The 21,261-nt window shown below is 45.7% G+C and overlaps 1 protein-coding gene across 4 annotated transcripts; it reads right to left on the bottom strand.

The window, feature by feature from the left end:
• Positions 1-8,161: 8,161 nt before the first annotated feature.
• Positions 8,162-20,365, bottom strand: DNAJC22 (DnaJ heat shock protein family (Hsp40) member C22). 4 transcript variants are annotated; one of them, XM_047788428.1, is made up of 4 exons: positions 20,149-20,364; positions 18,265-19,221; positions 17,365-17,546; positions 8,162-8,610 (listed from the first exon to the last, which is right to left on the bottom strand). In XM_047788428.1, exons 2-4 carry the CDS (start codon positions 19,102-19,104, stop codon positions 8,577-8,579), a joined length of 1,056 nt encoding a protein of 351 aa, XP_047644384.1. In that variant the 5' UTR covers positions 19,105-19,221; positions 20,149-20,364; the 3' UTR covers positions 8,162-8,576. The 4 variants fall into 4 exon arrangements, with proteins under 4 accessions (XP_047644384.1, XP_047644385.1, XP_047644387.1 ...); XM_047788429.1 differs by lacking the exon at positions 20,149-20,364 and adding an exon at positions 20,001-20,134; XM_047788430.1 differs by lacking the exon at positions 8,162-8,610 and adding an exon at positions 17,102-17,129 and having other exon boundaries at positions 20,149-20,365.
• Positions 20,366-21,261: the final 896 nt, after the last annotated feature.

The raw sequence follows: 21,261 nt of genomic DNA, 5'->3' as shown, positions 1-21,261 counted from the left end.
ATTGAAGGCAATGCACTGTGTAGTATACGGCTCCCCCACCCACCCAGGAAACTTTTCTCCCAAGAGACTTCTGTGCAGGATTAATATTTCTTTTTATTTTTTAGGTTTTTTTTTTTTTTGGTCTTTTTGTCCTTTTAGTGCTGCACCTGCGACATATGGAGGTTCCCAGGCTAATCGGAGCTGTAGCTTCTGGCCTACGCCACAGCCATAGCAATGGCCAGATCTGAGCTGCATCTGCAACCTACACCACAGCACATGGCAATGCCAGATCCTTAACCCACTGAGCGAGGCCAGGGATCGAACCAGCAACCTCATGGTTCCTAGTCAGATTTGTTTCCACTGTGCCACAATGGGAACTCCGGAATAATATTTCTTTGAATATCCACTCTATAAACTTCTATTAAAGGTGGTTGACTAGGTTGGCATTTCCCATTTCACAGATAACAAAACAGAGGATCAGAGACATGAGTAGCATATCTGAAGTTGTGTATCAGATGTTTAAGCTGGAGGCTTTAAATTATCAAAGTTTGAATTGTTTTTGTTTTTGTTGTTGTTTTGTCTTTTTTTCTGTTTTTCTAGGGCCAAACCTGCAGCATATGGAGGTTCCCAGGCTAGGGGTCTAATCAGAGCTGTAGCCACTGGCCTACACCACAGCCACAGCAATGCGGGATCTGAGCCACATCTGCAACCTACACCACAGCTCACAGCAACACCAGATCCTTAACCCACTGAGCAAGGCCAGAGATTGAACCCATGGATACTAGTTGGATTCCTTAACCATTGAGCCATGACAGGAACTCCAAAGGTTGAATTGTTATATAACAAAATTAGTGGCAATGTCAGAACCAAAACTCAGATCCGAAACATTCAGTTTAGTGAGAGTGCCTTGCAGGTTCATTAAAAATTTGAAATTGATTTTTTTTTTCCATCTTTTTAGAGCTGCACCTGCAGCATATGGAGGTTCCTAGGCTAGGGGTTTAATCAGAGCTGTAGCCACCGGCCTATGCCACAGCCACAGCAACACCAGATCTGAGCAGCATCTGCAATCTACACCACAGCTCATAGCAATGCCAGATCCTTAACTCACTGAATGAGGCCATGGATCGAACCCACAATCTCATGGTTCCTAATTGGATTTGTTTCCACTGTACCATGATGGGAACTCCTGAAATTGATCTTTAGTGAATTCATGTGTGTGTAAGACATAAAACCAGTACTGTTTTACTGTAGGTTCATTCACGGAATTTTGGCATGCACTTTTTTATTCTTGGTCACACCCATGGCACATGAAAGTTCCCAAGCCAGGGATCAAATCCAAGCTGCAGCTGCAACCTATACAGCAGCTGCAGCAACATTGGATCCTTAACCCATTGTGCCACATAGGGAACTCCCAACATGCTTATTTATTTATTTATTTATTTATTTTTGCTTTTTTGGGGCCGCACCTGCAGCATATGGAATTTCCCAAGCTAAGGGTTGAATCGGAGCTACAATTGCTGGCCTACACCACAGCCACAGCAACGCCAGATCTGAGCTGTGTCTGGGACCTACACCACAGCTCATGGAAACACTACATCCTTAACCCAATGAGCAAGGCCAGGGATTGAACCCTCATCTTCATGGATGCTAGTCAGTTCATTAATCACTGAGCCACGAAGGGAACTCCCCAGTGTGCTCTTTCATTTAGACAGTCTGTCACCATTTTTTAAAAAGTGACAATGCCACCCTGTGTAAAATATTTTATGGTTTATAAAGTGCTCTCAACACATTATCTCATTTGAATGTCCCAACATCCCCGTGATGCAAGCATCATTATCCTCATTTAACAAATAAGGAAAGTGGGGCTCTAAATTGTTAAATAGCAATATAACATTTTTAGTCAATGTCTCGTTATCTGCACCAGAAGATAGTCCTACTGTCAGAGGGCTTTGATACAGTCAAGGAGATAAGACTTAATAAACACATAGAGAATGACTATATTGCAACATGAAAGAAAATGCTTGATAGAATGAATGGTACCAGAGTTCCCGTCGTGGCGCAGTGGTTAACGAATCCGACTAGGAACCATGAGGTTGCGGGTTCAATCCCTGCCCTTGCTCAGTGGGTTAAGATCCGGTGTTGCCATGAGCTATGGTGTAGGTTGCAGACACGGCTCGGATCCTGCATTGCTGCAGCTCTGGCGTAGGCTGGTGGCTGCAGCTCCGATTTGACCCCTAGCCTGAGAACCTCCATATGTTGCAGGAACTGCCCAAGAAATGGCAAAAAGACAAAGAAAAAAAAAAAGAATGAATGGTACAGACTAGACAAGAATGCTGAAGGAATTCCAGGAGGTAAGAGTACTGAAGATGGAGTTAATCCGTGAAGGTGTCACTTAGTGATAAAACTTAAGCTGGATCATAAAAGAAGTGTAAAGGTTTCAATGAGCAGAGAGGAAAAAATATTATAGAAGAGTGACATCAGCAAAGACATGAACATGAGAACAAGAAACAGGAGTTCCCGTCATGGCACAGCAGAGCCAAATCTGACTAGGAACCATGAGCTTTCAGGTTCGATCCCTGGCCTCCCTCGGTGGGTTCACAATCTGGCATTGCCATGAGCTGTGGTGTAGGTCACAGATGCGGCTCAAATCCTGCAATGCTGTGGCTATGGCACAGGCCAGCAGCTATGGCTCCAATTTGACCCCTAGCCTGGGAATCTCCATGTGCCACAGGTGTGGCCCTAGAAAGCAAAAAAAAAAAAAAAAAAAAAAAAAATGCATGATGAAAAAGAGAGGAGCAATCCCTATCAAATTACCAAGGACACTTTTCACAGACTCGAACAAAATATTTTAAAGTTTGTTTGGAAGCACAACAGACCCAGAATAGCCAAAGATATCCTGAAAAAGAAAAATGGAGCTGGAGGAATCAGGCTCCCTGACTTCAGGCTATACTACAAAGCAACAGTCATCAAAACCATATGGTACTGGCACAAAGACAGAAATATAGATCAGTGGAACAGGATAGAAAGCCCAGAATTAAACCCACGTGCCTACAGCCAACTAATCTATGATAAAGGAGGCAAGGATATACAATGGAAAAAGGACAGTTTGTTCAATAAGTGGTGCTGGGAAACTGGACAGCCACATGGAAAAGAATGAAATTAGAACACTCCCTAACACTATACACAAAAATAAACTCCAAATGGATTAAAGACCTAGATATAAGACCAGACCCTATAAAACTCTCAGAGGAAAACATATGCCAAACACTCTCTGACATAAACGACAGCAACATCTTCTCAGATCCACCTCTTACAGCAATGATGGTAAAAACAAAAATAAACAAATGGGACCTACTCAAACTTCAAAGTTTCTGCACAGCAAAGGAAACCCTAAACAACACAAAAAGACAACCCACAGACTAGGAGAAAATCTTTGCAAGTGAATCGACTGACATGGGATTGATCTCCAAAATTTACAAACACCTTCTGCAGCTCCATACCAAAAAAACAAACAAGCCTATCAAAAAATGGGCAGAAGATCTAAACAGACAGTTCTCCAAAGAAGACATACAGATGGCCAAGAAACACATGAAAAGATGTTCAACATCACTCATTATTAGAGAGATGCAAATCAAAACCACTCTGACGTCCCACCTTACACCAGCCAGAATGGCCATCATCCAAAAGTCTACAAACAAGAAGTGCTGGAGAGGGTGTGGAGAAAAAGGAACCCAACCCTAGTTGGTGGGATTGTAAATTGGTGCAACCACTGTGGAAAGCAGTATGGAGATTCCTCAGAAAACTAAACATAGAACTACCATTTGATCCAGCAATCCCACTCCTGGGCATCTATCCGGAGAAAACCATGATTCCCAAAGACACATGTACTCTGATGTTCATTGCAGCACTATTTTCAGTAGCCAAGACATGGAAACAACCTAAATGTCCATCGACAGAGGAGTGGATCAATAAGATGTGGTACATATACACAGTGGAATATTACTCAGCCATTAAAAATGACGAAATACCGGCATTCTTAGCAACATGGATGGACCTAGAAACTATCAGGCTAAGTGAAGTCAGCCATACAATGAGACACCAACATCAAATGCTTTCACTGACATGTGGAATCTGAAAAAAGGACAGACTGAACTTCTTTGCAGAACAGATGCTGACTCACAGACATTGAAAAACTTATGGTCTTGGAGGGGACAGTTTGGGGGGGTGGGGGGATGTACTTTGGCTGTGGGATGGAAATCCTGTGAAATCAGATTGTTATGAGCATTATACAACTACAGACTTGATAAATTCATTTGAGTAATAAAAAAAAAAGAAAAAGAAAAAGTGAGGCGTTCCCTTGTAGCTCAGCAGGTTAAGGATATGGCATTGTCACTGCTGTGGTTCTGGTTGCTGCTGAGGCTCAGGTTCAGTCCCTGGCTTGGGAACTTCCACATGCTGAGGGTGCAGCCGGAAAAAAAAAAAAAAAGAATTCAATTTTGAAGGGAGATGGGTCTGAAATGATCAGTCTCTTGGCTGTACGAGAAAAGTTAACTGCTAAGAGGCAAAGTTCCCAGTCACGGGATATAAAATGAACAAGTGCTTTCCAACCCAAATTACACAGAAAGGCAGTAAATTTGCACCCTCTGTTGTGAACCCTAGGAATGAAAAAGCAAAAGTAGCAAGATGGAATTCCCTGGTGGCCTAGCAATTAAGGACTAGGTGTTGTCACTGCTATGGCTCAGGTAACTGCTATGGCTTGGTTTGATTCCTGGCCTGGGAACATCTGCATGCTTTGGGCACAGCCAAGTCCAAACTGATAGTTATGGGTAGGAAGGGGAGGTGGGGGAGTAACATGAGCCTCACTGGCCTTTAGATCCATGACTGGGAAATATATGAATAAAAGACATTTCTACTTCCCCTATACCCTTCCCATTTCTTTTCTGATAATAGTTCATCTGAAGTGTGCCTGACCTATTGATGGTAGGGAAAATACCACTGTAAGTGATGCTTGCAAAGCCAAGTTCTCATGCTGACTCAGTCACTGTCTAGCAAAGAATGTTCCCCCAAATCTTTCTTAACCCAGAGATGAAATTAAGGTCTGGCACAGAATGGGTTGAAATTATTCCGTTCCAGAGTTCCCATTGTGGCTCAGTGATTAACGAATCTGACTAGGAACCATGAGGTGGCGGGTTCGATCCCTGGCCTTGCTCAGTGGGTTAAGGATCTGGCATTGCAGTGAGCTGTGGTGTAGGTCCACAGACTTGGCTCGTATTTGGCGTTCTGGTGGCTCTGGCGTAGGCTGGCAGCTACAGCTCCGATTAGACCCCTAGCCTGGGAACCTCCATATGCCACGGGTACAGCCCTAGAAAAGCAAAAAAAAAAAAAAAAAATTTATTCCCTTCCAACTTTTCCATGCAGGGCACTGCTCTATTAAATTTATCAATGAAGAGTAGTGGTGAGAGCGGACATCCTTGTCTTGTTCCTGATCTCAGTGGGAACTCTTTCAGCTTTTCACCATTGAGAATGATGTTCGCTGTGGGTTTGTCATATATGGCCTTTATCATGTTGAGGTAGGTTCCCGTTATGCCCACTTTCTGAAGGGTTTTTATCAGAAATGGATGTTGGATTTTGTCAAAGGCAAAAAAAAAAATTTTTTTTTTTAAATAATAAGCTTATCAATGAGGTTTAAATCCAGAAAATCCAAAGTCTTGCTGAAGGATGTAAATAGTTTGCAAGTAAGCAGATGGATGAGAGGTGGGGAAAAAGGAGAGTTGGGAAGAAAAGGAAAAGGAAAATGAAGAAAGCCACAAATTATAGAAATGAAATAATTCCTCATTTAGCTGGAACTCTATGTAAATTTTCTGCATTTTTTTTGTTCAAAACCATCCTTAGCAAAACAAACAAAACCAGTTACTTGAACAAGTTTCAATGCCTAGCAGTGACTAAGAGAAAGAGATGGCCAGCAACATGAAGAGAAACCAAAACAATCAGCTTCTCACCATGTGAACTCCAAAAACCAAGGCAATGGCATGAAATTTGTGTTTAAGCAAAGCTCTAACAGGAGATAAGATTGCTGCAGAGGTTTTTTGGTTTTTTGTCTTTTTGCCTTTTCTTGGGCCACTCCTGCGGCATATGGAGGTTCCCAGGCTAGGGGTCCAATCGGAGCTGTAGCCACCGGCCTACGCCAGAGCCACAGCAACGCGGGATCTGAGCCGCGTCTGCGACCTACACCACAGGTCAGGGCAACGCCGGATCGTCAACCCACTGAGCAAGGGGAGGGATCGAACCCGAAACCTCATGGTTCCTAGTCGGATTTGTTAACCACTACGCCAGACGGGAACTCCAAGATTGCTGCAGAGGTTTTGAAGAGATCAAAGGACGTCTATAAAACTTCATTTGCAGTTTGCCCTCAATAACACCCAAAGACAACTTCACAGTTGCTCTCACCATCCCAAAAAAAGGAGGGGATTGAACTTTTGCAATGAACCCACCAAGGAGGTGCCACTACCAGATCCTAAAAAAACAGTGAAGGGACAGGAGTTCCCCTTGTGGCTCAGCAGTAACACACCCAACTAAGTATACATTAACAACTCGGGTTCAATCTCTGGACTCGCTAATTGGGTTAAAGATCCGGAGTTACTGTGGCTGTGGCATAGGCCAGCAGCTGCAGCTCTGATCTGACCCCTAGCCTGGGAATTTCCATAAGCCCGGGGTGTAGCCATAAAAAAGACAAAAAAAAAAAAAAAAGTCAAGGGCCATATTTTACCCTTGTGACAGCCTTAAGGCGCCATCTTCAGTTCTCATCTGGGACTGCAATAACCTGGATTTCTGTTAGCTTGTTAGGCTCACCTACTGTTAAAGAAAAAAGAAAAAGAAATACTAAGTTCCATGCATGTGGCTCAGCAGGTTAAAGATCAGGCATTGTCACTGCTGCAGCTCAGGTCACTGCTGTGGCACTGGTTCACTCCCTAGGAACTTCCACAGGCCACAGGCGAGACTTCCGCGCAAAAAAGAAATACTAAATTCCAACCAGGGAGATCTCAGAAGCCTCCTAGGTCCCAGAGTAGACGCAAACACAGCCTGAACACATATTCCCTAGAAAAAGACATCAGGGCTTTAGTTGGCTATAAGCTCAATGAGCAACAACAACAAAAAAAGCTAATAAATTCGTAGGCTACTTGATTTAAAGGATGATATATTGTCCAGACCTTGAGAACTTAATAGCTCCACAGTACCCTGTTCTGTCTGAACACATCTGAGAATTGCATTTAGTTCTGGGCAGCACAATTTAAGAGCAATATTGACAAGAGTCATAAAAACGTTCATACCCTTTGACCCAGTAATCCCACCCAAGGGAGTTTATTCTGAAATAATTCAAGAAAATAGATGAATTAGAAGCATGAAAATATCAATGCAGCATTCTTTATAGATAGATAGATAAAATGTCTCCCAAGAAGGGAATGTTATATAGCATTAAAATATAGTTATGCTATTTGAAAAAAAAACTTAAAATGCATAATAATAATGCATGCTACAAATGGACAAATCTTGAAAATATTATGCTAAGTGAAAGAAGTCAGATACAAAAGGAGACATTATATGATTCCATTTGTTTAAAATGTCCAGAATAGGCAAATCCATAGAGACAGAAAGTAAATTAGTAGTTGCCAGGGGCTGGGGGAGGAGAGAATGGAGAGTGATGGCTCATAGGTATGGGGTTTCTTTTGGGGAGGGTAAAAATGTTCTGGAATTAGTGTTGATGGTTACAACCTCATGAATATACCACTAAAAAAAACTACCAAACTGTATATTATTTATTTATTTATTTATTTATTTTTGTCTTTTTAGGGCTGCACTTGCAGCATATGGAGGTTCCCAAGCTAGGGGTCAAATTGGAGCTGTAGCTGCCAGCCTACACCACAGTCACAGCAGCGTCAGATCCAAGCCTCATCTGCGACGTACACCACAGCTCATAGCAACACTGAATTCTTAACCCACTGAGCGAGGCCAGGGATCAAATCTGCGTCTTCATGGATGCTAGTCAGGTTCATTTCTGCTGAGCCACAACAGGAACTCCTAAACTGTATACTTTAAAAGGGTAAATTGATGGTATGTGAATTATATTTCTATAAAAAATATATATGTATGAAGTCTTCATAGTAATATATATATAAAGGCTTATGATTCAGTGAGGGGGAAAAACTATAAAATTGTACCCCTGATATGATTCAATTACATACGTCTATGGATGGGAACGAGAAGGGAAGATGAATAAACTAAAAGAGTTTGATACAGGTGAAGTATTTTATGGAGGGAAATGGCCCTTATATTGTTTTTGAGCAATTAAATATTTTATTTTCTTCCCAAGACAGTGTCCACAAGAGGGCAGAGAAGATGACAAACCAAACGATTTAACACAAGCCCCAGCTGAACAGTTAAAAACCCAGAATCCAGTGTGAAAAGCGATCTTAACAAAGTCCAACTTCCTCAACTTACAGGGAAAAAACTGGGACCCAATGGTAAAGTGGCTCATCCTGGTCATGCCAGTGGCAGAAGGAGAATCCATCTCCTTCTCCATCCATCTTCTCTCTACTGAACTACAGCGCTTCCTTAAACAAGGTGGTGTTTAATCTGGAAAAGGGAAGATCTGGAAGGATATGAGGTAAAAGGTAGGTTCTTCCCAAGAAAGGTTTTTTTTTTTTTGGGGGGGGGAGTCAGTTTTTGTTCTTTGTACCAAGAGAGGGCAGATCTAGGAAGAAATTTCAGGGAAGCAAATTTCAGTCTAATAAAAGAACAACAATTGGAGTTCCCATCGTGGCGCAGTGGCTAACGAATCTGACTAGGAACCTCAAGGTTTCGGGTTCGATCCCTGGCCTTGCTCAGTGGGTTAAGGATCTGGCGTTGCCGTGAGCTGTGGTGTGGGTCGCAGACGCAGCTCGGATCCCGAGTTGCTGTGGCTCTGGTGTGGGCCGGCAGCTACAGCTCCGACTAGACCCCTAGCCTGGGAACCTCCATATGCCAAGGGAAGCGGCCCTAGAAAAAGGCAAAAAGACCAAAAATAATAATAATAATAATAACAATTAAGAATGTTCAGGAGTTCCCATCATGGCTCAGCACTTAACGAACCTGACTAGTATCCATGAGGATATGGGTTTGATCCCTGGCCTTGCTCAGTGGGTTAAGGGTCTGATATTGCTGTGAGATGCGGCTAGGATCCCTAGTTGCTGTGGCTGTGGTGTAGGCCAGCAGTTGCAGCTCCCATTTGACCCCTAGCCTGGGAACTACCATATGCTATGGGTGAGGCCCTAAAAAGACAAAAAAAAAAAAAAAAAAGAAAGAAAGAAAGAAAAAAGAAAAGAAGAGAAAGAAAGAAAGAAAGCCAGTATGGTCATCTGTGAGGCAAACTATTCTCAAGATGCTGCACCAGATGCATACTTGGGGTAGGGGCCTTCTCAGTTCCCTTCTAACTCTTTAATGGGTCTGTGCTTTTTTTTTTTTTTTTTTTTTTTTTGCTTTTTAGGGCCGCACCCTCGGCATATAAAAGTTCCCAGGCAAGGCATCAAATCAGAGCTGCTGCTGCTGGCCTACACTACACCACAGCCAATGCCAGATCCAAGCCTCGTCTGCGACCTACATGGCAGCTTACAGCAAGACCAGATCTTTAACCCACTGATAAGGCTGGGGATGGAGCCTGCATCCTCATGGATACCAGCTGGGTTCGTTACCACTGAGGCACAAGGGGAACTCCAGGTCTCTACATTTTTATTTGTAGGAGCAGAAGACTATAAAAGCATTGGATTTCGTTACATCAACTCAGGTAGAGAATAAGGAAGACCATTCACTTGCTAATATCTTGGTTGCATTTTTTAAAAAACAATTATTTTATAGTGAATTTCTACTTTCAGCTGATTTTTCACTCTATCAGGTCCTTGGAGAAGCACAGTCCCAGAAAAGTCTTAGTGATTATAATGTCACAGCGCTGGTGACAAAGCAGAATTTCCTTCTAGACATTCTAAATTCACATGATTCGCTCCATTTCTTTTTTTCTTTTTTCTTTTGGTCTCTTCTAGGGCTGTACCCACGGCATATAAAGGTCCCCAGGCGAGGGGTCTAATCTGAACTGTAGCCAGCAGCCTATGCCAGAGCCAGAGCAGCACGGGATCTGAGCCGTGTCTTCGACTTACACCAACAGCTTACAGCAACGCCGGATCCTTAACCCACTGAGCTAGGCCAGAGATCGAACACGCAACCTCATGGTTCCTAGTCAGATTCATTAACCACTGAGCCATGATGGAAATGCCTCCATTTCTTTTTTTTCAAAAACATGGCTAGGCTACACCATTAGATACATGAATATCTAGATGTCCTCAGAGGTAAGACATCTAGAAGGTAGGAAGGTAGCTTAATCCTGAAAAACACTCGATTTCAGTACCTGCACACGGGCCAGGACAAAAGGGAAGATGAAATCTAAAGATAGTTTAATCAAATAGTCTTTCCTGCTAAGAGGTAAACATTCTCTAACTTTCTCATTTTTCACCTAGTGCTGCAGCCCACACCCGCAAACCTCTCTCCTGTGGGAATCTTAACACCAATCCACACTAAAGTGACCAGTGGGGGTAAGAGTTGGATGGCAGACCACCCATGCTTCATAAACTTGAAACCCTTCTGCTCTTCTGCGTAGAAGGACTGAGACTCCAGCTGTCAGGGGACAGCTTCCCTAATCGAAATGAATCTGCCAAGGATGCCAATAGAGTTCCACAAGGAGAATCTGCAGGTGAGGGGAGTTCCCATCGTGGCACAGTGGTTAACAAATCATGGAACCATGGCGGGTTCAACCCCTGGCCATGAGCTATGGTGTAGGTTGCAGACGCAGCTCGGATCCCGTGTTTCTGTGGCTCTGGCGTAGGCTGGTGGCTACAGCTCTGATTAGACCCCTAGCCTGGAAACCTCCATATGCCTCGGGAGCAGCCCTGGAAAAGGCAAAAAGAATCTGCAGGTGAAAAGAGCCACCTTACAAGCAGTTCCCCATCTCCTTCCCATGAAGTTCATCTTACCTGCAGAGGTGTTCTCATTCTAAGGAATTCTGCTGTCACTACTGGCCCAGAGGAGCTCTGTCCCATTTTAAAACAGTCATCCACAAATGACCAAACCCAACCCCACTTTCCTGGTTCCCCATAAACAGCTGAGAAAGGCTGGAATCCCCTCTTTCTGTCTGTCTGTCTGTCTTTCTTGCTGCACCCAAGGCATATGGAAGTTCCCAGGCTAGGGGTTGAATCAGAACTGCAGCTTCCAGCCTATGCCACAGCCACAGCAATGTGGGATCCAAGCCGCATCTGCGACCTACACCATAGCTCACAGCAACACTGGATCCTTGACCCACTGAGCGAGGCCAGGAATTGAACCTGCATCCTCATGGATATTAGTCGGATTTGTTTCCACTGTGCCACAAAGGGAACTCCTGGCATTTTCTTAACTATAAAACAAGAGCGTCTCGGCATTCTGGTTGTGGCACAGTGCGTTAAGAATCCGATTGCAGCAGCTCTGGTCACTGCAGAGGCAAGGATCTGCTCCCTGTCCAGCACAGTGGGTTAAAAGGTCTGGCATTGCTGCAGCTACGGCTAGGATTTAATCCCTGGCCTAGAAACCTCCTTATGCCAGGGGTGCAGCCATTAAAAAAAGAAGGGGAGAGGACCACTTGTAACCCTATCATCACAACACAATCCATCATTCTTATTCTTTCTAGCCATTATATGAAAGCATTCATACAGGGATTTATAGGAGACCAAAAGGAATTTTTTTCCCCCTTTTTTGGCCACCCCATGGCATATGGAGTTCCCCAGCCAGGGATCAGATCCCAGCTAGAGCTGCAACCTACACTGCAGCTGTGGCAATGCCGGATCCTTAACCCAGTGCTCAGGGCCAGGGATCAAACCTGCATCCCAGAGCTCCAGAGACGCTGCTGATCCCATTGCATCACAGGGAGAAAGCCAAGGAATTTTTTTAAAAATACACAATACACTAATACTCTCTAGGAAAATTCAGCCTTACCTGTAGAAATTTCATTCTATACCAGTAACTCACTAGACACTCAAGCCATAGTTCCTTATATAGGCTGAAAAGAGGAAAGGGAATTCTAGCTATATTTGCTCACTCTGCATATGCTAGCTTCTTTATCACAGCAATCTCTTAAAAGTATACGCTATTATTTAAATGTTACACCATTGGAGTTCCTGTCGTGGCACAGCGGAAATGAATCTGACTAGGAACCATGAGGTGACAGGTTAAATCCTGGCCTCGCTCAGTGGGTTAAGGATCTGGCATCGCCGTGAGCTGTGGTGTAGGTGGCAGATGCCACTCAGATCCCGAGTTGCTTGGCTGTGGCGTAGGCCAGTGGCTACAGATCCAATTAGATCCCCAGTCTGGGAACCTCCATATGTCTCAAGTATGGCCCTAAAAAGCAAAAAATAAATAAAAATACAAAAATAAAGTCAAAAGACCAACCATATATTGGGCGGAAAATATCTACAGCACATGTAATGAAGGACTAAGGTTTCAATCAAGCAAAGATATCAAGAAAATAGACTCCACAGAGACAAATAGGAACACAATTAAAAAAAAATACATAGATGATATGATCAGGCAGTTCACTGAACAGGAAATGCAAGTGCCCAATAAAATTTGAAAATATGCCAAACTTCACTAAGAGTCAGGGAAATGCAAATGGAAGTCATCAGAAACTATTTCCCACCAATCATCTTGCCAAAAAAAATTTTTTTTTTTCCTTTTCCAGGGCCACTCCCGCGGCATATGGAAGTTCCCAGGTTAGGGGTCTAATAGGAGCTGTAGCTGCCGGCCTACACCACAGCCAAGCAACATGGGATTGGAGCCACATCTGTGACCTACACCACAGCTCACGGCATCGCCAGGTCTTTAACCCAGGGATCAAACCCACAACCTCGTGGTTCCTAGTCGGATTCATTAACCACTGAGCCACGATGGGAAATCCAATTTGGCAAAAATTTAAAAGAGTGGTAACAGTCCATACCCATAACAAAGAAAAAGCCACTTGGACTGTTGGTGGAAGTGTAGACTGTTACAATCTTTTCCAAAAGTCACCTGATACAGTATCAATCAAAATTTAAAGCATACACTCTCGGAGTTCCCGTCGTGGCGCAGTGGTTAACAAATCCGACTAGGAACCATGAGCTTTCGGGTTCGGTCCCTGCCCTTGCTCAGTGAGTTAACGATCCGGCGTTGCCCTGAGCTGTGGTGTAGGTTGCAGACGCAGCTCGGATCCCATGTTGCTGTGGCTCTGGCGTAGACCGGTGGCTACAGCTCCAATTCGACCCCTAGCCTGGGAACCTCCATATGCCGGGGGAGCGGCCCAAGAAATAGCAAAAAGACAACAAAAGAATAAAAATTAAATAAATAAATAAATAAATAAAGCATACACTCTCTTTGACCCTACATTACCACTTATTGGAATCTAGCCTTAAGAAAACAAAAAATGTGCCTCGGAATAAGAATAAAGAATAGAAGATATCTATTCTAGTATTGCTCATGTTGGAAAAATACAAACTGCTCACCAATAGTTCTCATTTGAATAAAATATGCCATATTTTTATAACAAAAACTCATAAGAAAATTTGAGAGCTGTAAAATAATTGTTCAAATCAAGTAAAGCCTCTTTTGTCTCTTTTTTCTTACAGACTCTTTTTTTTCTTTTTTGCCTTTTAGGGCAGCACCCACAGCATATGGAAGTTCCTAGGCTAGGGTCGAATTGGAACTGCAGCTGCTGGCCTACACCACAGCCACAGCAACACAGGATCTGAGCCACATCTGCGACGTACACCACAGCTCATGGCAACGCCGGGATCACTGACCTACTGAGTGAGACCAAGGATCGAGCCGGAATCCTCATGGATACTAGACAAATTCATTTCCGCTGTGCCATGATGGGAACTCCCAGGACTATTTTTCATATATTTACATTTTATAGATATAGTACTACATATCATGTTAGTAAGTTACTGACTAATAGCCTATGAAAATGCCTCATTCAAATTCCATGTGCTACTTAGACAAATTGTGTTTTTCAAAGGAAATGTATATCAGTGTATACAATCAGAGCTACAGCTGCTGGCCTATGCCACAGCCACAGCAATGCAGAAACTGAGCCGCATCTGCCACCTACCCTACAGTCCACGGCCACGCCAGATCCTTAACCCACTGAGTGAGACCAGGGATTGAACCCGCAACCTCATGGTTCCTAGTCAGATTTGTTTCCGCTATGCCACAATGGGAACTCCTGATCGGACTATTTTTTAATCAGTAGGGAATACTAGCCAAAATAATTCCATTACTTTTAAAGAATACAGGAGTTCCCATCATGGCTCAGTAGTAATGAACCTGACTAGTATCCATGAGGACAAGGGTTCAATTGCTGGCCTCGCTCAGGGGGTTAAGATCCAGCATTGCTGTGAGCGGTGGTGTAGGTCACAGACTTGGCTAAGATCCCACATTGCTGTGGCTGTGTCGTAGGCAGGAAGCTACAACTCTTATTTGACCCCTAGCCTGGGAACTTCCAAATGCTGCAGGTGAGGCCCTAAAAAGACAAAAAAAAAGAAAAGAAAAAGAAAAATACACCATATACCACTCAGAGTTAACTTCCAGAAAAAAGAAAAGTGTGAAATATGCACATACAAAAAAAAAAAAAAGAAAGAAAAAAGAAGAGCAAGAAAGCTGGAGAAAGGTACCTAATATTACCTAATATTAACCTTGCTGGTCTCCAGTCTTCCTCTGCAAACTGAGGCATCCTGTGAGTTTCTTCCACACTTGGGAATTAAATAAGGCCCCCTTGAGATGCTCAAGCTGTTGGTTCCCTAGGGTTTTCCAAAGTCCACATAAAAGCACATGAGATAGGAGTTCCCATTGTGGCTCAGTGGTTAACAAATCCGACTAGGAACCATGAGGTTGCGGGTTCAATTCCTGGCCTTGCGCAGTGGGTTAAAGATCCGGCATTGCAGTGAGCTGTGGTGTAGGTTGCAGACGCTGCTTGGATCCTGCGTTGTTGTGGCTCTGGCATAGGCTGGCAGCTACAGCTCCGATTAGACCCCTAGCCTGGGAACCTTCATAGGCCGAGGGAGTGGCCCAAGAAATGACAAAAAGACAAAAAAAAAAAAAAGCACATGAGATATAAAATCATGAATTCTCCCAAGTCCCCATAAAATGTCACCTGTCCCTGCAATTTTTTTTTCTTTATTTTTATGGTCACACCTATGGCATATGGAAATTCTCAGGTTAGGGATCGAATTGGAGCTACAGCTGCCAGCCTATGCCATAGCCATAGCAATGCAGGATCCGAACTGTATCTGAGACCTACACCACAGCTTGCCTGGATCCTTAACCCACTGACCGAGGCCAGGGATCAAACCTGCATCCTCACAGAGACTATATCAGGTTTTAAACCCACTGAGCCACAATGAGAATTCCCCTTCTGCAATTTTCCAGTGCATTTTATTTATACCTCTTAGGACATAGTTCAAAACACTGAACAAGGAGATCCCATTCGGGGAGTTCCCATCGTGGCTCAGTGGTTAACGAATCCAACTAAGAACCATGAGGTTTCGGGTTTGGTCCCTGCCCTTGCTCAGTGGATTAACGATCCGGCGTTGCCCTGAGCTGTGGTGTAGGTTGCAGACGTGGCTCAGATCCCGCATTGCTGTGGCTCTGGCGTAGGCCGGTGGCTATAGCTCCGATTAGACCCCCAGCCTGGGAACCTCCATATGCCACAGGAGTGGCCCAAGAAATGGCAAAAAGACCAAAAAAAAAAAAAAAAAAGATCCCATTCAGGCTTATCAATAACAAATCTGACTGGTATCCATGAGCATATGCACGTTCCATCCCTGGCCTTGCCCAGTGGGTTAAGTGTTTGGCATTGTCATGAGCTATGGTGTGTTCACAGACGTGGCTCAGATCTGACCACATTGCTGTGGCCGTGGTGTAGGCCGGCAGCTGCAACTCCAAATCAACCCCTAGCCTGGGAACTTCCATATGCAGCCCTAAAAAGTAAAAAGCAAAACAAACAAACAAACAAAACACTAAACAAAGTGAACTTTGATATCTGTGTGCTTGTGTTTCTACCCCCACCCCCCCGCACAGGACGGTTAGCAACTAGGGAGCAGAGCGTGTAACTCGGAATTAAATGCCAAGTTTCAGGAGGACCTGACTAAATTCAACTAGCCCGCCCCCCTGTGTGTGGTTCAAGGGCTCTCCACATCCTCCAGGCAGAAGAGTCTGTGATGGGAGAATTACCCCTACCCTTCGGCAGCTTGTTCCTTCTTGGGAAAAGTGTAACTCCTAGAAAGTTCTCCTATAAGTGGAATTAAAATATTTTTCTGCAACTTTGAAACTTAACCCCAGTCTTACCCCTTGGTAGTCCACAGAATAGATCAAATCTTCTTGTCACAAGACACCTTGTGAAATATTAGACCCCTTATATTTTTCTTCAGTCACCTAACTCAGTGAAAAACATTATGGAGTTCCCTGGTGGCTCAGTGGGTTAAGGAGTCAGCTGTAGTAAGTTTTCTTTATCTTTTTTCTTTTTTTTGTTTTTGTTTGTTTGTTTGTTTGTTTTTGCTTTTTAGGGCAGCACCTGCAGCATATGGAGGTTCCCAGGCTAGAGGTTGAATCAGAGCTACAGCTGCCGGTTTACACCACAGCTCATAGCCATGCCAGATCCTTAACCCACTGAGTGAAGCCAGGAATTCAACACACAACCTCATGGTTCCTAGTCAGATTTGTTTCCCCTGTGCCACAATGGGAACTCTTGTAGTGAGGTTTCCATCTCTGGCCTGGGAAATTCCACATGCCCCAGGCGCAGCCAAAAAAAAAAAAAATTGTTGCATAAATGTCCTTCATTATTCACCAATGTACTGGGGTAAAATAAGGTGGTATAGTCTCTAAGAGATAGTTTATTGGTTTTATAATACATCTTTCACTTCACTATCTGGTTGTTTCATTTGGCTGCACCTGCAGCACAAGGAAGTTTCCTGGTCAGGGATTGAAGCCATGCCACAGCAAGCGACCAGAGCCATTGCAGTGACACCAGGTCCTTAATTCAGTGAGCCACATGGGAACTTCCTCACCATCTGGCTTTTAAGAAAAATTGGTCAGGAATATAGTAGCCAAGAATTCAGAAATTTAAAACATAAATACATTCTTCCACCCCAAAAGCTTTCTCACCCCTTAAGGTTTTCTCACCTCCATGGCAAGTAACAGTTTCTTTGATACCATTGGGATGCCCCACGTGGGCAAAGCCAGACCGAGACAAGCTACCCAGTTTTGCCAGGAAAAGTCCATCCCTAAAGGGACGTTTCTTCTCACCTCCAGGATCCCCTGGGCTTCCTGGGCTGACTCAGGACTTCATAGGCAGCCTGGATCTCCAGGAAGTGCCGCTGAGCTTCCTCCGGCTGGTGCCGATTGTGGTCAGGGTGCCAGATCTTCACCAGCTCCCGGTATCTGTGATGTATTTCTTCATTTGTTGCCCCCTCGGCAAGACCCAAAACCTTAGGGAACCAGAAGCTAACAAGTCAGAACCTCATAGGTTGTCAGGGCTCCTGGGCCTCTCCCTGCTTCCTTCCCAAATCAGGCTGGAATTGGCTTCCACTTGCTGGTGGGAAAGGCACAGAGCCTCAGATTGGAATTTCAGATTTTTTTTTTTTTGTCTTTCTTTAGGGCCACACCAGAAGCATATGGAGGTTCCCAGGCTAGAGGTCAAATCAGAACTACAGCTGCTGGCCTACACCACAGCCACAGCAATACAGGATTCAAGCCATGTCTGCAACCTACACCACAGCTCACGGCAACGCCAGATCCTCAACCCACTGAGTGAGGCCAGGGAATCGAACCCGCAACATCATGGTTCCTAGTCAGATTCGTTTCCCCTGAGCCATGACAGGAACTCTGAAATCTTCTTAGCACTAGAAATATCCCATGCCTTTGTCTGAGTGGTGGTTACACAGGCATATACATAAAATGAGTGTACTTTATGTCATACCTCAATAAAAAGTAAATAATTCAAATGTATCTTTTCCCACTCCCTTTCAGAGCCTCTGCACCTTCATCCATGGCACACAGAAGCCCAAAGAAGCCAGGACACCCTTCTGGGCCCTGAGCCAGCAGATGTGAAAAGAGTACTTCCATATGAGGGGCCCCAGCTCCAATGAGGCTTAGCTGAACTCCCGGAGCCATCCCAGACAGGAATGAGAGGGGAGAAAAGCTTACCTGGTATGCCAGCTGACGCTTCTCATCCTGAAAACTCTGAACAAACTCATATAGTTTCTCCCACTCCTGGAAGTAGCCGCTGCTGAAGCCATGATCTCCCACCAGCAGACTCCAGACTCGGTAAGGCAGAAGGAAGACAGACTCCATCAGGTGGCCAAGGAGGGGGAAGAAACTGAACCAACTCAAGAAGGAACCAAGGGTCTCTGCCACATAGCTGAGGGTGGCGGCTGTGTTGCAGAGGGCGCTGTACGCTAGCGGGCCTGTGAAAGCCAGGTAAGCCAAGCCCAGGCGGTAGAGCCGCACACTGAGCGTCTCTGACCCAATTGAAGTTTTGTAGCGGCGATGCTTCTGGGCTGCGATGCTGGCAGCCAAGCTGATGGGCAGGATGGCTATGGGGCGGCCATAGAAGATAGGGGAAATAAGAAAGGCCACCCCTAGGGTATGCTTAAAGTCTGAGGTCTGGTTGCCAACAGCAGCTACCAGCAAGACTCCTAAGCCAACTGCCAGTGGGAGGCCCACAATATAGAAGCTGGCCATGAAGGAAAGGCTAATGAGAGCCACAAGGCCAAAATAGATGCCCACTATCATCTGAGCTGCAAAGCGAATGGGGCTCAGAGGGGGTGTCCCCCTTCCTGAGCTCTGCCTCTGCCCCTGGTCTCTGTTGGCCTGCGCTACAAAGCTTGGGAGCTTCCAGAATTCCCAGAGCCAGCCTAGCCCACCCCCTCCCAGGGTAAGCATCCAGAGCAGTGCATGGCTGTCCCGCCCCAGGTACAGGTGGTGGAGCCCAGCAGGGCCTCCTACAGCCCAAAGGGCATAGGTCATCAGGAGCCCCTTGGCCATCCTTTAGGAAAAAGTTCTCAGAACAAGTCCAGTGGCACCTGCCATTGCTCGGAATGCAGAAATCCGGGATCCACTGTGAGAATCATGGCAGTCATGGCCCCAAAGTTATCCTTGGACCTTAAGTCATGGAAAAAAGCAGTCATAAGATTATATTCAGGTCTCAACAGAGTAACCATTTTTCCTTCCAATACTAATCTTCCTGAATGTCCCTGAAATTGTGGTTCTCCCATACCCTCCGTCTAGAACCTCATCTCTGCTTTTCACAACCACAGTGACTCCAAATTTAAGGGGGAGGAAAGTTTTAAATGCTTTCAGCTGAGTAACCAAGAACTCAGCACATGGACAAAAAAAGCAGAAGTTTAACTTTCAGACCTCCCCTCAGACCACTGACCTCCTGGAAAGACACATGGGGTGGGGGGCGGAGTGAATAGGGCTGAATACAATGTCCTTCGAAAGTTCCTACACATTTTATTTTATTTTTAGGGCCACACCTCAACATATGCAAGTTCCCAGGCTAGGGGTCAAATCAGAGCTACAGCTGCCATGGAACCTCCATATGCCACAGGAGGGGCCCTAAAAAGACCAAAAAAATTAAAGGGCTACAGCTGCCAACCTACACCACAGACCGATCCTTTAACCCACTGATCTTCAGTTCCTACACATTTTTAAAGTCCCCTGCTACACACCCTTCGCCGCAGGCTTCTCCACTCTTGAGAGGGCTGCCTTCAGTTGGCAGAGGTTTTAGCCCCTCTCCAGTCTCCCATCTCTCCAGAAGAGGAAATCTTCCCACAAGCCAAAGTTGCAAGAGGTTCTGAATTCCCTCCAGCTCTGGAAAACTACATTTTGACCTTAGACCCTGGCACCCTACAATTCGTCCACCTCCTTCCAGAACAGACCTGGGTCTCTCGGAAGCCGCAGCGACCAGACGAACCTCCAGAATATCAAACCAGATGCCAAAGTGTGCCTGCCAGTGTCTCTCCTCTACACAGAAGGGGGGAACGCCCACGAGCCACCACCTGCTGGTCCCAGGGTGAGCAGCCATACCTGGGTGCCTCCGCTCCCGGACCCCAGAGTCAAAATGGCCCCTCTCTCTCCGCTCCGATTCCATCCAAATGGACTTTGTCTTTCTGTGTTTGCCGTGTCACGGAAGTCGGGCCGTCCCGGCCAGGCCCCTCCCCAAGGCCCTCCCGGCCCGGGTAGGGATCACCTTTCAAGGTAGGGCTCCTCTAAGGTTTTCTGCTGCGTATTCAGCCTCCCCAAGCTTAACCTGGCTTGCACGGCGCCCACTCCAGGCCGAGTGCACCTGCACCGCGACACCACAACCACCAGGTGGCGCTGCCGCTTGCGCACTGACCGTGACTGGCGGGTCTCCCCGCTCACCTTGGCCCAATTGCCCCAGCAAGGAAGCCCCGGTTGGGCCATTATAAACGCACAGACCAGCGCTCGATCGCTCTCATTCACTCCCACAAATGGGTATGTGACTCCTCCCTCACCTCAGGCTACACTCCCTTCTCCCTACTCCATCGCCCCGGTGCCTTGGATGGCTCCACTTCCAATTCCTCTAAGCCAGAGGCACCAACGGACAGGCTGTCTGTAGAGACGGACTGTCCGGTGGAATTAGCCTCCCTGCCCTGCCTCCAGGCCTGTCAGTCGGGGGCGCTACATTTAGATCTGAACCTGAGACCCGAGAAGCCTCCCCATCCCTCAGGAACACCAAATCCGCTGTATTTCCCTGACTTTGGCGAAAGGGAGTTCCGGGAGAAAAAGGGGTGGGAATGAGGGTCTCCCCGCCAGAACAGCCTGCGTCCCCCTGCCTCGATGCTGAGATGGAAGGGGGACGCAAGTGCCTTCATTTCAGTGTCGTGGTCTCCAGTCCTGCTAGGTGACCTTGGCCAAGTCTTGCCATTTGTTGGGCCTGTTTCCTCCTCTGTAAAGGAAACGCGGGGATCTCCCAGGTCCCCCAGATTTGACCTGGGGGTAGAGTGGGTTTGGAAGGCCTCCCTGCAGTCGACAGACAGTTTCTTCCCTCCACATTCCCAGCCCTCTCAGTCTTTATCCCGGCCTGGGGAGGGAATGCGGCTTCGCATATTGCCCCCTAGGGCTCACTGAGGGGCCAGGGCTGTGAGGGACCCCGGAACGACGCCGGAGCCGCCAGCT

The sequence above is a fragment of the Phacochoerus africanus genome, chromosome 7 (genome assembly GCF_016906955.1).
Source record: "Phacochoerus africanus isolate WHEZ1 chromosome 7, ROS_Pafr_v1, whole genome shotgun sequence".
NCBI lineage: Eukaryota > Metazoa > Chordata > Mammalia > Artiodactyla > Suidae > Phacochoerus > Phacochoerus africanus.
This window is presented reverse-complemented; position numbering and strand designations above follow the sequence as displayed.

Excerpts from the sequence above, each read along its gene's own strand:
- DNAJC22 (XM_047788428.1), bottom strand. The coding sequence starts at position 19,104 with ATGGCCAAGGGGCTCCTGATGACCTATGCCCTTTGGGCTGTAGGAGGC. Across the intron at positions 17,547-18,264 it reads AGCGTCAGCTGGCATACCAG|GTTTTGGGTCTTGCCGAGGG; the intron begins GTAAGCTTTTCT and ends TGGTTCCCTAAG. Across the intron at positions 8,611-17,364 it reads AAGCCCAGGGGATCCTGGAG|ATTAAACACCACCTTGTTTA; the intron begins GTGAGAAGAAAC and ends TCCCTTTTCCAG.